This window comes from Dryobates pubescens, chromosome 2 (genome assembly GCF_014839835.1).
Source record: "Dryobates pubescens isolate bDryPub1 chromosome 2, bDryPub1.pri, whole genome shotgun sequence".
Lineage (NCBI taxonomy): Eukaryota > Metazoa > Chordata > Aves > Piciformes > Picidae > Dryobates > Dryobates pubescens.
Genome location: NC_071613.1, coordinates 41,204,116 through 41,218,689, shown reverse-complemented (window position 1 = coordinate 41,218,689; position 14,574 = coordinate 41,204,116). Strand labels below are relative to the sequence as shown.

Sequence of the window (14,574 nt, the reverse complement as noted above, 5' to 3'; positions counted from 1 at the left end):
AGTAATTCACTGGTGAGACTTCTAATTCATAACTAGATTGTCATCAGATGCCCTAGAATTATGGTTCTGCTTTTCTGGGGAGAAGCAAAGAAATGCCCACATTTCATTAAAATCTGAGTGGTGAACTATCTTTACTGCATTCTTCAGAATCACAGACAAGGCTACTTCAGGCTGACCATTTAAGCCTTTCTGAACTCTGTTTCATTAGAAAAACTACTTTTCAGTGTGAAGGGAAAGGAGAGATGGGAGTCTGTGTGCGCAGGAATGGGAATGAGAAGCTGTTCCTGCTGGTGCAGAACAATTGCTGCCCTCTGCAGGCGGTGCTGGGGCAGCATTTCGTAAATGGTGAGGAAATGCTTTCTCTGCACTTACTCTGCAAATCATGAATTCCTCCCAAGTGAAAAGCATAGGGAACTTAGCAGTTATATTTATAACTTCAACACAGCAGATAGTGTGCCATAGCAAGATTAACTGTACTGCTTTGCTGCCTGAGGAGTTGAAGGGGCCTGGAAAAAAGACCCAATATCCTGCAGGGAAGCTGAGGACTGGCAAAAATATCTGTCATCTGTGTTGACAATACTTGAGGCTAGGTCGTAAGTCATGTATATGTGTATCTATGTGTGTATGTCCTTGAAATATCATTATGTGGATGCATATTTGTATATATGTAACTAGATGGTGCCACATTTGAATGCTCATATCTATTAACTTAAGTATTTGCATACTTTAATCCAAACTAGGGCAAATGCATCTCTTAAAGCTACCATATGTGAAGTTCAACAACACACTTAAATATATGCCTAATTTAGAGCATGCAAATGCAGTAAATGCGTTCACATGCTAATCAGCAGTGAAACAATGGTTTCTTTTATGACAATGACTAAAGTAGTACTCATGTAGAAAACATGTGCCTTGTTTTCTCCTTGTTTGTGATGCAATCACTTTCTTTTAAAGCTATCTATGAACAATCTTGTGAGGCTTACCGACACCAAGGGAAGACATCAGGTTTCTTCTACATCGACTCTGATGGAAGCGGACCTCTTGGACCACTCCGTGTGTTTTGCAATATAACAGGTAATGACTTTACCTTCTCTTTGATGCCTTGTGTTGGCTCTATCATTATTGATTTGTTGATCATTGTATTACTAAGAAGACAGCACAATCATAGGTGGGGGGAAAGCAGAGAACTGGTAGTGACTGAATTGACTTTGTTTTCTTCGGTATGATGCAAATGTGATTTTCAAACTAGGTTTGAAGGACTGGCACTGTTGCTAAGTCATATTTATAATGGTATTTACACCTTACAGAGGATGCTGCTGATGGATTTTTCATAATATCATAACTTTTAATATGTTTGGTTTTCACTGAATATGAGGAAGCTTAGAATTCAAACCTTCTTTTGTATCTGCTTTTCTAAAACACTAGAACTGGGAATGATTATGAAATTCCTTGCAGTGAGCTATCTGTAAACACTTCCAGTCTGACTTAAGCAGGAATACCCCTCCCCATATGTCTGTGGTGCCTTTGATGTCACAGAAAATAGAAACCATGATTGTCCTGAGTGTCTGTATGAAGGAAAAGACTGTTAGGAGGAGGGACACCAAAGGGACAGGTAGTGGAGCAAGAGCCTGGCCAGGTGACTTGTTGGTTGAGACTTTTCAGCCTTACGGTTCTGTAGTTTTAATATAAGAAGTGTTTCAAATGAATGTACCTGTCTGGTAAACTCTCCTCCTAAGCAGGTCCCATTTTGCATATAAGACTGTCTTGCAAGGGTATGAGAAAACATTAGTTAGCCTGTATTGTGGATTGGGGTAGATGGCAGAGCATCATTTCTGCTCTTTATTTTTGTAATGGAGAGGAAATTTCATAGATTGTATATTATTTACTGGTTTTTGCTTCCTGTGGCCAGATGTGGATGAAAGAATGTTTTATTACCCATTACAAATTGCTAATTCAGGTTGAGCTACTTTGTCACATATCACCTCCACACTCAGTCCTGAACACTAAGGACCCAGGATATTCATATTTTATCCTTAATCTCCTTGTACTTAAAGTGTCTCAAATTAAATTTTCATTTTGATTTAATTGGGCAATCATTATGTTAATTAAATGCACACCAGTTAATTATTAAGTATGTTTTTTTATTCAAGTGTAACAAATATTTAATAAGATGTGTCTCCTTCACTGTTGTTGAATCTCGTAGTAATTGAAACAGAGTTTCACATTTCTGTCTGAATATCCTTCCTTGATCTCCAGTAGGGGGAATGTGCTCATTTTTATTATTTGTCATATAAATATATGTGATCAAAACATTGTCAGTGCTTTTTATCTCTGCTGAAGAAGTAGGATTTTTGACAAAATCCTTGCAGAAAGCATCTGCTTTCCTCAAATTTTATCTGGCAGAAATCTAGAAGGTATATACCTAATTTACTCTCTATCTGTAATGAACTTGCTGACATTTTTTGTTTGGTTTGGTTACAAGAAAAGTGGAGATAGGAAAACTGACAGAACCTCCTAGCCTGGAAAACCTGCTATATTTTGTATTTCTTCTTTTCCCCTAGATGTCTCATTTGGGGTAGGGGAAGGTCATTGTTCCTGTTGCATAAAAGAGGACTGAAACATAGAAAGAAATTAACTATTTTACAGTTATCCAGAGAGCTTGAGGTACATTTGTGTTGTGCTTCTCTATCACCTAAATATGGTTTGGATGCTTTAATCACAAGAGCTTCTTGTCTCTCTGCGAACATACCTTATTGCTATTAAAAAACAAAACAAAACAACAAAAACTAACCTAGTAATAGATTAAGTGCAAAGTATGGAAGAAATAACTCTCTGTACACAGGGATGGATTCTGAATTTGTTATTCTTTCTCAATAATGCTTCTGCAAAGTTTTCTGAAAGCATCAATAATCAGGGAAAATAATAACAATAAGAAAAAATCTGTGTTGTTATATTAGGAACAGATAGGAAAAGGATGAAAAAAAAAGTCACCTTTGTTTTACAGTTCAGTGACATAAATACATATCACACATCCTGTGAAAGAAAAAAAATAGTAGACAGAAACATGAATGGGTTTCATATATTCGAAGTCTAAATAAATGAAAAATGTGGTGAAGGGAACTATTAGAGGAAGGTATGGAGATCATACATGGCATAAAGAAAGCAAATGGAGATTGATTCTTCTTCATTATATATGAGCCAAAGGACAGCTAAATTATTAGATAGTATGATTTGGGAATTTTTTTGTTCTATTTTTTCTAGTGCAATTAATAATTCAGCTTGAAACTTAACTACCACAGGCCATCAATGACACCGGTGTGTCAACAGAGAGTGAATACACAGGCTGGAAAAAGCCCTAATACTGTCTCATAGACTCACAAGGTGTAATTAAATGTGAAGGTTTAGTTCATTGAATTGTTGAATGATTTGAGTTGGAAGGGACTTTTAAAAGTCATCTAGTCCAACCCACCCACAGTGATCAGGGACATCTTTAACTAGATCAGGATACTGAGAGCCTCCCTCAACCTGGCCTTGAATCTTTCCAGGCACGGGGCTTCTACCAGCTCTCTGGGCAACGTGTGCCAGTGTTTCACTATCCTCACTGTAAAAAATATCTTCCTTTTATCTAGTCCAAATCTACCCTTTCTTAGTTTAAAACCATTACCCATTGCTCTGTTGCAACAGACCCTACTAAAAAATGTGTGTCCCCATCTTTCTTAAAGGCCCCCTTTAAGTACTGAAAAGCCAAAAGAAGGTCTGCCTAGAACCTTTTGTTCTCCAGGCTGAATAACTCCAACCTTCTCTGCATTTCTTCACAAAAAAGGTGTTCCAGCCCTCTGATTATTTTTGTAGCCCTCCTCTGGATCCAATCCAACAGGCTCATGTTCTTGTATCTTGGGCTCTAGAACTGGACATAATACTTCAGGTGGGGTCTCACTAGGTAGGAGTAGACCACCAAGAATCACTTTCCTCAATCTCCTGGCCACAAAGTTAGTAGTTACAGCTGGCAACTCAGGCAGCCATGAGACAAAGATTATTGCACAATAGGAATGAGCTCCAGGACAACCTTTTGCCTTCCCTCAATTCCCTGGGTATCTATTCACCCTTGAAGGCAGAGGTGGGCTCCTGGGCTAAATGAAGCTTTACAGTTCTTTTTGTATACAGTTCAAGAAGCAGTAACCTCTTTATGCCCAAAATGTGTTCAGTCTGAAGAATTTGGAGGTATAATGGAAAATCTGGGGAAATGACTCATTTAGTGCTTTTAAGAGTATAGAGGTGCAGTGAGCTAATGACTTCTGGGAATTACAGATGTCATTGCCTTGAGTCTGTGAAGGTTGAATTCAAAGAAAGAACTGGATCATCAGAAATGAGCAGCATCATTGCATTTAGAGTTGTTCCTTAATGTTCACTTACATTTGTTTAATTTTTTTGTTCTCTTTTTTTTTCCTGTGTAATTAAACATATAGAGATCTTGGTTTGTAGCCAGTTATTAGCTGGGGCAGGCAGATTAACACCAGCTTTCCTACATACTGATGACCATAGGCATCCAATATGTGATGAGGATATGGGAGGAATCAAGACTGCAAGTTAGTGTATTGTGTCTGTATTGGCTGCATTCAGTCAATTTTAACAGCCCACTGCCAAACAAAACTTCTGCAGTAACTAGAAAATTGCCATTTTGTGTGTTGAGGGGGGATTGGACAATTGTACAAAGAGGGAGAGAGAAATAAGGGAAGGGAATTTTTGCAGGGAGAAAAATAGAGGAAGAATGTGTTAAAAAATATGAAGCAAATTTTCAGCATGGCAAGAAATTTAGCAGTAGAGTGTCACAGAATATGCACTAATACCGGAGTAGATAAATGTATTTATTCATTGTCTAGAGAAGTGTCTGAAAAATCAAGGTGACAAAAATTGTAGGTGACATGCTATTATTTAAGTTGGTCAGGAAGAGGGACGAGTATGCGCTGTGCTTTAGAAGGACTTTTCATGAAGGCTGTTTATTTCTAGTAAAAGTAAAATATGTTGTTGTAATAGAGGGTTGTCAGGAACAGTAATATACCTAATTAAAGGCATAGAATGATATTTGTTCAAAGAGAGGTTAGAAATAAATAATCCAGGGCTACTTAGATTGGGAAGACCCAAAGCGAATGGGCCTTGTTAACAGAGGCAACATTCATTTGCATATTTTTTACAATGGGAGTAGAGAGACAGTTCAATGACAGTGAAAGACAACAAACTCAAAAATAGATTAAAAATAAAGACAACATCTTATTAACATAATGTTTTCTTCACCTTGCATACCCATTATACACAAAACAAAGTCACTTTTAGAGAAAAATTCATCTGTTTTAAGAAACGATGAGGAAACCACATAAAATATGCATGTGTGTGAGGGAAGTGAACTAGATATGTGTGACTAAACCATGATGGTATATTGCTGGATGCTCTGAGAGGCAGCATGAGTTTTTGTGTGGGTTCATTCAGGGATTATTAATTTGGGATGATTGCATTCAGCACCGTAAGAACATAGCTAGGCTCTTTCCAGGATCCTGCACAGGAATGTGAATTAGCTCTGCTTGTTTTACCAGGATTCTCCCATCATCTATAATACTCTGCACCCACATTGTTTTGCATAAAGTACAGAGACAATGTATCCTGCCATGCTTTGGAGGAGTGAACAACCACCAGCACTGGAAAAGAAATTTTCCTTGTAGGCTGATTGTTTGCTAATTAGCCCAGCTGAACTAATCTTCTCTTCCCACTGAAGTGACTGATAGCAATCAATATAGAAAACATCTACTGGACCCTCTGAACCTCTGGTCTGACAGCCTTTCTATGATTGTGAAGCTTATTCTTTTTCTCTTGCTGCTTAGAAATCTATTGTTCTGTCTAGAGTACTATTTAAATGCTAATAATCATATTCCCCAAAGTCTATAGACATGCAAGCTACATCCATGTACTTTTTTCTACTGTCCTGTATGGAAAGTATTTGTTAGTAACCTTTCCTCGTCTCCTCCAGAGTAAATTTTACCCTTGATACCTGAAAGGTTTGCTTACTTGAGTCATTCTGTCACTCTATTTCTTTACCAATGCTGTTTTACTATATGCAGATGAATAGAATAGAATAGAATAGAATAGAATAGAATAGAATAGAATAGAATAGAATAGAATAGAATTAACCCGGTTAGAAAAGACTTTCAGGATCAAGTCCAACCCATCACCCAACACCATCTAATCAACTAAACCATGGCATCAAGTGCCTCATCCAGTCTTGTCTTAAACACCTCCAGTAATGGTGAGTCCACCACCTCCCTGGGCAGCCCATTCCAATGGCCAGTCACTCTTTCTGTGATGAACTTCTTCCATCCTAAACCTCCCCTGGTGCAGCTTGAGATTCTGTCCTCTTGTTCTGTTGGTAGTTGCCTGGGAGAAGAGACCAAGCCCCACCTGGCTACAACCTCTCTTCAGGTGGTTGTAGACAGCAAGCTATCAAATCAGTAATGCTTAGAAATTGCCATGACTAGATCAATGGTTCATTTTATCTTTGCCAAATATTTGCCAGTTCTCAAATAGTTTGTCATTTTCTTTTTGTTTGTGGTTTTCTTGTTTTGTTTTCTTCCCTTTTTGTTTTCCAGGTATACAGATTGGGGAAAATGAATCCCTATCCAAGGTCTTACTGCTAGTCCAAGATCTGTTTTTGAAACTACCATAATGAAAAATTCATTAATGAACAAAGAGATATCTGCCTTTGCTGCAGATCATCTCTGTTTTGCAGTATCCTCTCAAAATGCAAATATTGCCTGTTTTCCTGATGCACGAAATGTAAAGCTCTATTTTCTCCAACTCAGAAAACTGTATACAAATTGTGTTTAAATCTCAAAGTAAGGGATTCTGAGAAGATGTGAAAGAGATTGCCCAAGTTATACTTGCAATTTTTTGTAAATTGCTTCTAGCCTTTTGGTTTTTTTCAGTCAGCTAACAACGATCAATGTTTTGGTTTTGCATATAGTGCATATTCCGTGGTATGTAAAAAGGGTTGAATTCAGGAGTATGCAAGTTTTATCTGTAGCTGAAGTATCTAAGTACTTTAAGTGTCTGAATAGTCCCTCTTACAGTATACTATTTGATCAGCTATTTGAGGAAAATGCTACAGAGGTACAGCTTTACTCACTTCACTGGGAACAAGGAGCAGATGAGTAACAAAGAGATAGGACTACGAAACAGAGCTGGCTGGACCTGAGTCCTTGTGGTAAGGACCTCCACCCCAGGACACTGTTGTCCACAAGAGCACATTGCTGGCTCACAACTTTGTTGTCTGCCAGCACTCCCAGGTCCTTCTCTGCAGAGCTGCTCTCCAGCAGGTCCCCACTCACCTGTACTGCTGCAGGGGGTTGTTCCTCCCCTGGTGCAGGACTCTACACTTGCCCTTGTTGAACTTCATGATGTTCTCCTCTGCCTGGGCAGGTCTCAGTAAATGGTAGCACAACCTACTGGGGTGTCAACCACTCCTCCCAGTTCTGTATCATCAGCAAACTTGCTAAGAGGAAACTGTCCTTTCATCCAGTCATTGATGGATACGTTGAAGACAGGACCCAGCTCTCCATGTGAGTCCCTCCATACAACACTTTTGTGTCCTTTGGGGTCATAGAATGGCTTCGGTTGGAAGAGACCTTAGAAACCATCTACTCCAATCTCCCTGGGTTGCTCAAGGAGTCTCCATCACTGGAGGTGTTTAGGAAGAGACTTAATGGGGTGCTTGGTGCCATGGTTTAGCTGATTAGATGGTGTTGGATGATAGCTTGGACTCAATGATCTCAAAGGTCTCTTCCAACCTGGTCTATTCTATTCTATTCTATTCTATTCTATTCGATTCTATTCTATTGATTCATAGAATCATAGAATGATCCAAGCCAGAAGGGACCTCCAAAGGTCATCCAGTCTGACCTCCCACAGCCAGCAGGGACATCCCCAACTAGATCAGGCTGCCCAGGACCTCATTGAGCCTCACCCTGAATATCTCCAGGGAGGGGGCCTCAAGCACCACCCTGGGCAACCTATTCCAGTGTTCCACCACCCTCATTCATGCCATTATGTCTTCATGCACTTTTTCATGATGCCTTAGTACGTCAGTATAATGCCCAGGAGCCCCTCTTAGAACTTAAACTTCAAAGAATGAAAGCACAGAATTTGAGGGCAGTCCCTAATCAAAAAAAAAAAAAAAAAAAAAAAAAAAAAAAAAAAAAAAAAAAAAGGGGGGGAAAAATTCTTCCCAAAAGCCAGATTTGAGAAGAAGTCAATGGATACAGGCATAAAGTGATGGAATGAGAGGCAACTTGGAAGAAATACAAATAGGAAATGGAGAAAGGCTCTTCAGCCTTAGAAACAAAAATGACAATGAGTGAAGAAAGGTTCACTGTACAAAGAGGGAGAGAGGAACATAATCCAGAGAAAGGCAACAAAGCTGGGGAGGGGCTTGGAGCACAGCCCTGTGAGGAGAGGCTGAGGGAGCTGGGGTTGCTTAGCCTGGAGAAGAGGAGGCTCAGGGGAGACCTCATTGCTATCTACAACTACCTGAAGGGAGGGTGTAGCCAGGTGGGGGTTGGTCTCTTCTCCCAGATAATCAGTGACAGAACAAGAGGACACAGTCTCAAGCTGCACCAGGGGAGGTTTAAGCTGGATGTTAGGAAGAAATTCTTCCCAGAAAGAGAGATTGGCCATTGGAATGGGCTGCCCAGGGAGGTGGTCGGGTCACCATCATTGGAGGTGTTTAAAAAGGACTGGATGAGGCACTTAGCACCATAGTTCAGTTGATTAGATGGTGTTGGGTGATAGGTTGGACTTAATGATCTCAAAGGTCTTTTCCAAGCTGGTTAATTCTGTATTCTGTATAATGTATCCAAAATAATCATGGAGCTAGTGGCATTACTGTCCATAGTGTCCACTTTCCCTTTGTTTCCACGCATGAATCTCAGTTCTTTTCCTTATGTAACATATGAATCAATATCACCATAAGAAATTGTCTCCTTTTACTTTGAAGAATTCACCACATGACTCAGCCCTTGTCACATTTCCCGTGGACATAGCAGACTTTCACATGGACTGCTGCTGGTTAGGCTGAGACAATAACAGAGAGAAGGAGGAAAAGGAGGTTGTCTTGCCCTTAATTATTGTTTTATCACCTGCCGTTACATAACTGTGGAACAAGAACTTAAATGGTGAAACTCCCTGAGATTCTGGTAAAGATCTAGATAAGATTTTATAGCTCTGAACTTCCTAAAGAAGTTGGTGTTGGAGTATCTTTCTTGTTTGTTGTTTGACTTTCCTTTCTTTTTTGAATGCAGCCTGGTCTCTGTACTTGTGAGGGACTCTGTACTTGTGAGGGACTTAATCACTGGAGAAAACAACAAATGAGAATCCTTTACAAATTATTTACTACTGTTTAGATTAAAGACAGCCTTTAAAGATTTACAATTTATCCTCTCAATCACTGCAGGTCCTCTGGCACTGTAGTTCTGACAGTTTATGCATTTCTGGTTTGAATTTTCATTAAGTATTTCAGAACTTCATAAAATGAAAACATGTTAGTGCTTATATTATGTCAAAGGCATTGAGCTGTCAGCAGCTGCCTTGTTTTTTACAGCAAAATTGTTGTTTATTATGAGCACCGCTGGAGAAGTCCTGCAGGCCTTCTTCACTGTCACAGTTGCAGGAGGACCCCACAAGGAAGATTTAGTACAGAAGAATGTAGCAGTAGATACTTTCCTTTAGCCTCTATCTTTCAACCAAGGGTTTCTGCAGCTTAATCACTTTCCTGTCACATTTGCAGTGCTCAGAAGTTAGTGGCAAGATGAATGAGACAAGTCAGAGAGGACTACCCTACTGTCACAAATCTGAGCATAGTGGAGAAGTCTCCATTTTGCAATAGAAAGTAGTACAGTGACTGTTGCTTCAATTTTTCTTACTGTTTGTTGTGGATACTCTGTATTAGAGGAACTGAGGAGATGGAGTATCATAATGAAGTAGGCTGGCAGGATAACACCTTGCCAAGTCTGGACTTCAGCACAACATGGAGGATGAGGGTGCAAAGTGTGCAGACAAAAAGTCTTGTTCTCATCCATTAGAACTGTCTGGCATGGCCATTCTTCTGACTAAGATGCCTCGAACTGTGGGCTCAAAGAATCAAGCTTCCTGCCTGGGGTGTAAAAGAGTTGGGAACCTAGCTCTTCCCCCTCTGCCAGGGCAGGGGCAGCATGTCTGTAGACCTGGGGGCATGATGCCTTCCTGGTACTGGCTGATGACTGTCAGGAGGGATTTACAGGTGGGGAATGGTTCCAGGCTTGAGCATTCTGGAAAAATGCACACCTGCAGGTGTAGTCTGCCAGGACCATTGGAGAGTGAGCTGGATGCAGGACTGGGGAGATGGGAACTGGCTGATGAGCACAAAATTAACTGCTAAAGGACACACTGTTGGGTCTTCCAGCAGACAGAAAAAAACAGTAGATTAAAAAATAATAATTAAAAAAAAATGGGTGGGTTTTACAGGATGCTCAGAAAACACCTCCTTGGAGGCAATGAGTTAAAGCTGTTTGTGATGAGAAATTGCCTCTTCATATTCTCTGAAGGATGTATGTTAGAGTGACTGTCTTAAATAACCACTACAGCTTTAAACAGTGTAGTGTTCAAGGAGGAGAGTCTGTCTTTTCTGTGGTTACTCTTGAGGTTATAGGTACAGCTTTCAGGACAACATTTGGCATTCAATGCAGAGCACCATGAAACAAATGCATCATATGAGCTCTCAGAGCAATTTTTCTCTCTCTCACGTAGCATTTACCGTATGTTTGGCTTGTCGGCAATTTAATCAGTCTGAATAATCTTGTTTTGTGACAAACCTTCTAAATCACAAAGGAGTGATGCAATTTGTATGGGTGAAATATGTTCCACAAAGATATTTCAAATTGAAGAATAAAAATGAGAATTAGGCAATATAGAACTCATTGAAAACCAGTTTTGCAGCTGCTCTAATTTCCCACAATTTAATTTGTGTGCCATCAAAAACAACTTGGAGGCTCCCAGCAAGATGATAGAACTATGGGTGAGGCCAAATGGAGGGTCTAAAGTATGCTGAATGCATTGCAGTCCCATGCTGTAAAAACATCTCTTAGGACCAAATACAGGCAGCATAATATCTTAGTAAATTGGACCATTAAATAAAACTGTGAGATCATAAAGCTGTAGCATTACCCTGAAATTAAGGCATTGTCACCTTTAAATTATGGAACAATTTAATAAGCATTTAGGAAATCTGCTTTTCAAGGCTGCATTTAACTGTTCCAGGTTGTGCAGTAGATGATGTGGCTGCACTCCCCTACTGGGTATTGAATGACTTTTAGCTTGTGTGTGGTTTGAAATGTTACCAAGCTGAGAAAGTAATAAAATAATAAAGTGGAATAATAGAAGGTATAAATAAACAGTGACCTTTGCCTGGAGAAGAGCTTTTTCATTCTCATCACAAATTCACAAATACAGGGAGAGTTCATTAAACTGAGTAAACAAGAAAATAAAATACAGGGTGGACAGATGTGAAAAGATAATGATAACTTCTTTGTTGAATTAAAGGAAAAGACCTGAGTTAAAGGAAAAGAGCTTTATCTGGCTAGTTTCACAGTTCCCAGATGTGGAAATGGCTAGAAGGATCTAGTTTTGCTCAAGTTGGGATGCATCAATGATTACAGTGTCACTGCTTATTAAATTCTCATATTGTGAAAGAGGAACAGTATTTGAAGCCCCATATTCAGAAATCATAGGCATAATCCATGCAGAGGTAAGCCTCTGCAAAAGCATATGCAAGTCTTGGAGCTTAGTTGCAGGCAGGTGCTGCACTGCTTTCTAGCTGTAGTGATCTGTGTGCATGTCCAGAATGCAGCTGCATTTCTCGCATAGGTCCTGAAGCACACTGGAAATGCAAGCTCACAGATTGTTATCAGTAAACTTCAGAGTACACGCTGATCAAGCTGTAAGGCTGTAATTCTTTGACCCGATTCTGAGGCAGGCAGCTATATTCTGGGAGCATTTCCAGCTAAACTTCTGCATGGGAATTTTAGAAAAGAGTATGATCTTTTTCCAAATTCTGACAGGCTTGAGGTAGTGAAAATGGTGCTTTAATAAAGCCCAAGAGTTTTCCTGAATGGTAAAGGTCTCCAGAAGAAAGACTGGAATTATTTTTGTGTAGTTTTCTAATCTACAGAAGCAAGTACACATGGTCTCATTCTTGTCTTGGAATGGCTGAAGATTTACTGCCCTCCAGCTGTTAATTACTTTTCCCTCAATTGAGATGCAGGAGGGAGCAGTGTCAGCTCTTCCACTCTGTCTGAAACTAAAATCTCATTTTATTTTTTTTTAGGCTCATTTGCCACATGTAAACAGATATCCTTTTGAAAGAAGAAACTTGTTCTGTTTATTTTACTGTGATGTGAACGTAATCCCTTCCTCTTGAAACAAGTTTTGTGTGACTTTGTGCATGTTTCATAGGGCCCCTCTAGACCTCACATCCCTCTTTCTTGAATGGAAGTACCTGGAAATGGGAAAAAGCATGGCTGAGGTAGTTGAATACGTCTCTCTTCCTTTTCCTTCTGTAACATTGCTGTCAGCAGCTCTTCAGGTCATGCATCTTCCCTCCAACAACCCCATGGCCAGCTACAGACTTGGGGATGTGTGGCTGGAAAGCTGCAACTCTGAGAGGGGCCTGGGGGTTCTGGCTGACAGTTGATTAAATATGAGGGGCTTGGAGCACAAGCCCTATGAGGAGAGACTGAGGGAGCTGGGGTTGCTGAGCCTGGAGAGGAGGAGACTCAGGGGTGACCTTATTGCTCTCTACAACTACCTGAAGGGACACTGGAGCAAGGAGGGAGCCAGTCTCTTCTCCTTGGTGACAAGCAACAGGACTAGAGGAAATGGTTTCAAGCTGCACCAGGGGAGGTTAAGGCTGGATGCTAGGAAATACTTCTTCAGAGAGAGGGTTATTAAACCTTTGAATGCTCTGCCCAGGGCAGTGGTGGAGTCACTGTCCCTGGAGGTGTTTAAGCGGCATGTGAACTTGGCACTTAGGGCCATGGTTTAGTGTTGATCCTTCAGTGCTGGGTCAAAAGTTGCACTGGATGGTCTTTGAGGTCTATTCCAATCAGACATTTTCTGTGATTTTGTGATCTTTGGCACTTTTGGTCACCCTTCTAATCTGAAGACTTCCTTTCAGACTCCCAAGTATTTTAAGTCTTTTTCATTGTTCTGTTTTGGGGTAAAAAAAATAAATAATATAGCAGACAATGTGGTTTTCTTTGCTCTTTCTATGTCAACTGTGCACAGGGAAAAGAAGCAAACTTTTGAATTATAGCAGTTTTTGCTGTCCCAGAGGTATGCTTGCTGGTGGCACTGACTTCCCTTTTGCTAGATCAGTGAGCCAAGGGTATGGGTTTTTTTGCTAAGCTGTACTGATGCTTACCTTTACTTGAAAGATGCAGCAAAGAGGGACTTGTCGAAATGACCAGCAAACCACAGATCTCATCTGCAAAAGTAGTACACATAACAGATCAGATGTATAGATTAGGAGATATCTGAAATATAACTCTGGAATTTTTCCCTTCCACTTTGATGTACTTGCTAAATCACAATTACAGTGAGTACAGAAAGAAAGTTTTGTTTTGTCTTTCCCATCACAAAATAGGGGATGGAAAAATCTGAAGTTAGATTCTTATTTCTAAAGGATCCTGTGAAGAAAACCAGTACTTGAATGTCAAATTTCAGATCTCAGAGGTACAGCTGAGTGCAGCTGTAATGATAAGAAGGCCATTGAAAATTAATGAACAATCACAGAGGAAAATAAGAGAAAGATATGTTGCATTGTCCAGCAATGTGGACAGCAATGAGTGCTTGACACTAATGGTATGTTCTCCGGTACCTTGCCCAAATGAATTCCAGAGGTCAATTAATTACGTTTCAGACAATTCTTTAGAAGACTGTTTTGTGTGATGCTACTTTTCATAGTTTTTTTCTTAGTAAGCCTTTGTTGCTTCTAAATTACTAGATCTTGATGCTTTTGGCTTTTCAGACACCTACATAGCACTTTTCCTGGTGTAGAAGTACACAGCCTGAAAATTACTCTGAAACTCTACCATTAGGGTGTTGTACTTCCCAAGCAACAGTGTAGTCATTCCTGTGAGTGTAGCTTTTATTGCAATTTATCAATAGTATGTTAATAACTCTGGGTGGGGAGGAGCTTATGCCTGCCCACCTGAAATTTCGGAAATGAGTTCGTCACATTGTCTCTTGGTTTTACATCTTGCTTATAGTGTCAGCAACTTGATGTTCACCTTTTCAGTAAGGGCAGGAACTCAAATTCTACTCACTTCATTGAGAGTAAAGTTAGTTCACCTTCAACTGTCTGAAAAATCCACTCTGTTCATGTCAGTCTTTGAGAGACTAGAAGGAAAAAATGAGAGAAACTCTGGATGATAAGAATCACTACTTTCAGATATACAAGATGTGTGTTATGAAGTCTTTGAATTATATTGTTCTGGAAGC

General features: G+C 39.9%; 1 protein-coding gene across 1 annotated transcript in view; it reads left to right on the top strand.

Annotated features, from left to right (window-relative positions):
• Nucleotides 1–14,574, top strand: part of CNTNAP5 (contactin associated protein family member 5) — a 303,945-nt gene that overhangs the window by 199,221 nt on the left and 90,150 nt on the right. Inside the window, exon 12 of the mRNA XM_054176017.1 lies at nt 955–1,074. Within this exon, the coding sequence (XP_054031992.1) occupies nt 955–1,074 (120 nt within the window). The remainder of the gene's footprint in view (nt 1–954; nt 1,075–14,574) is intronic.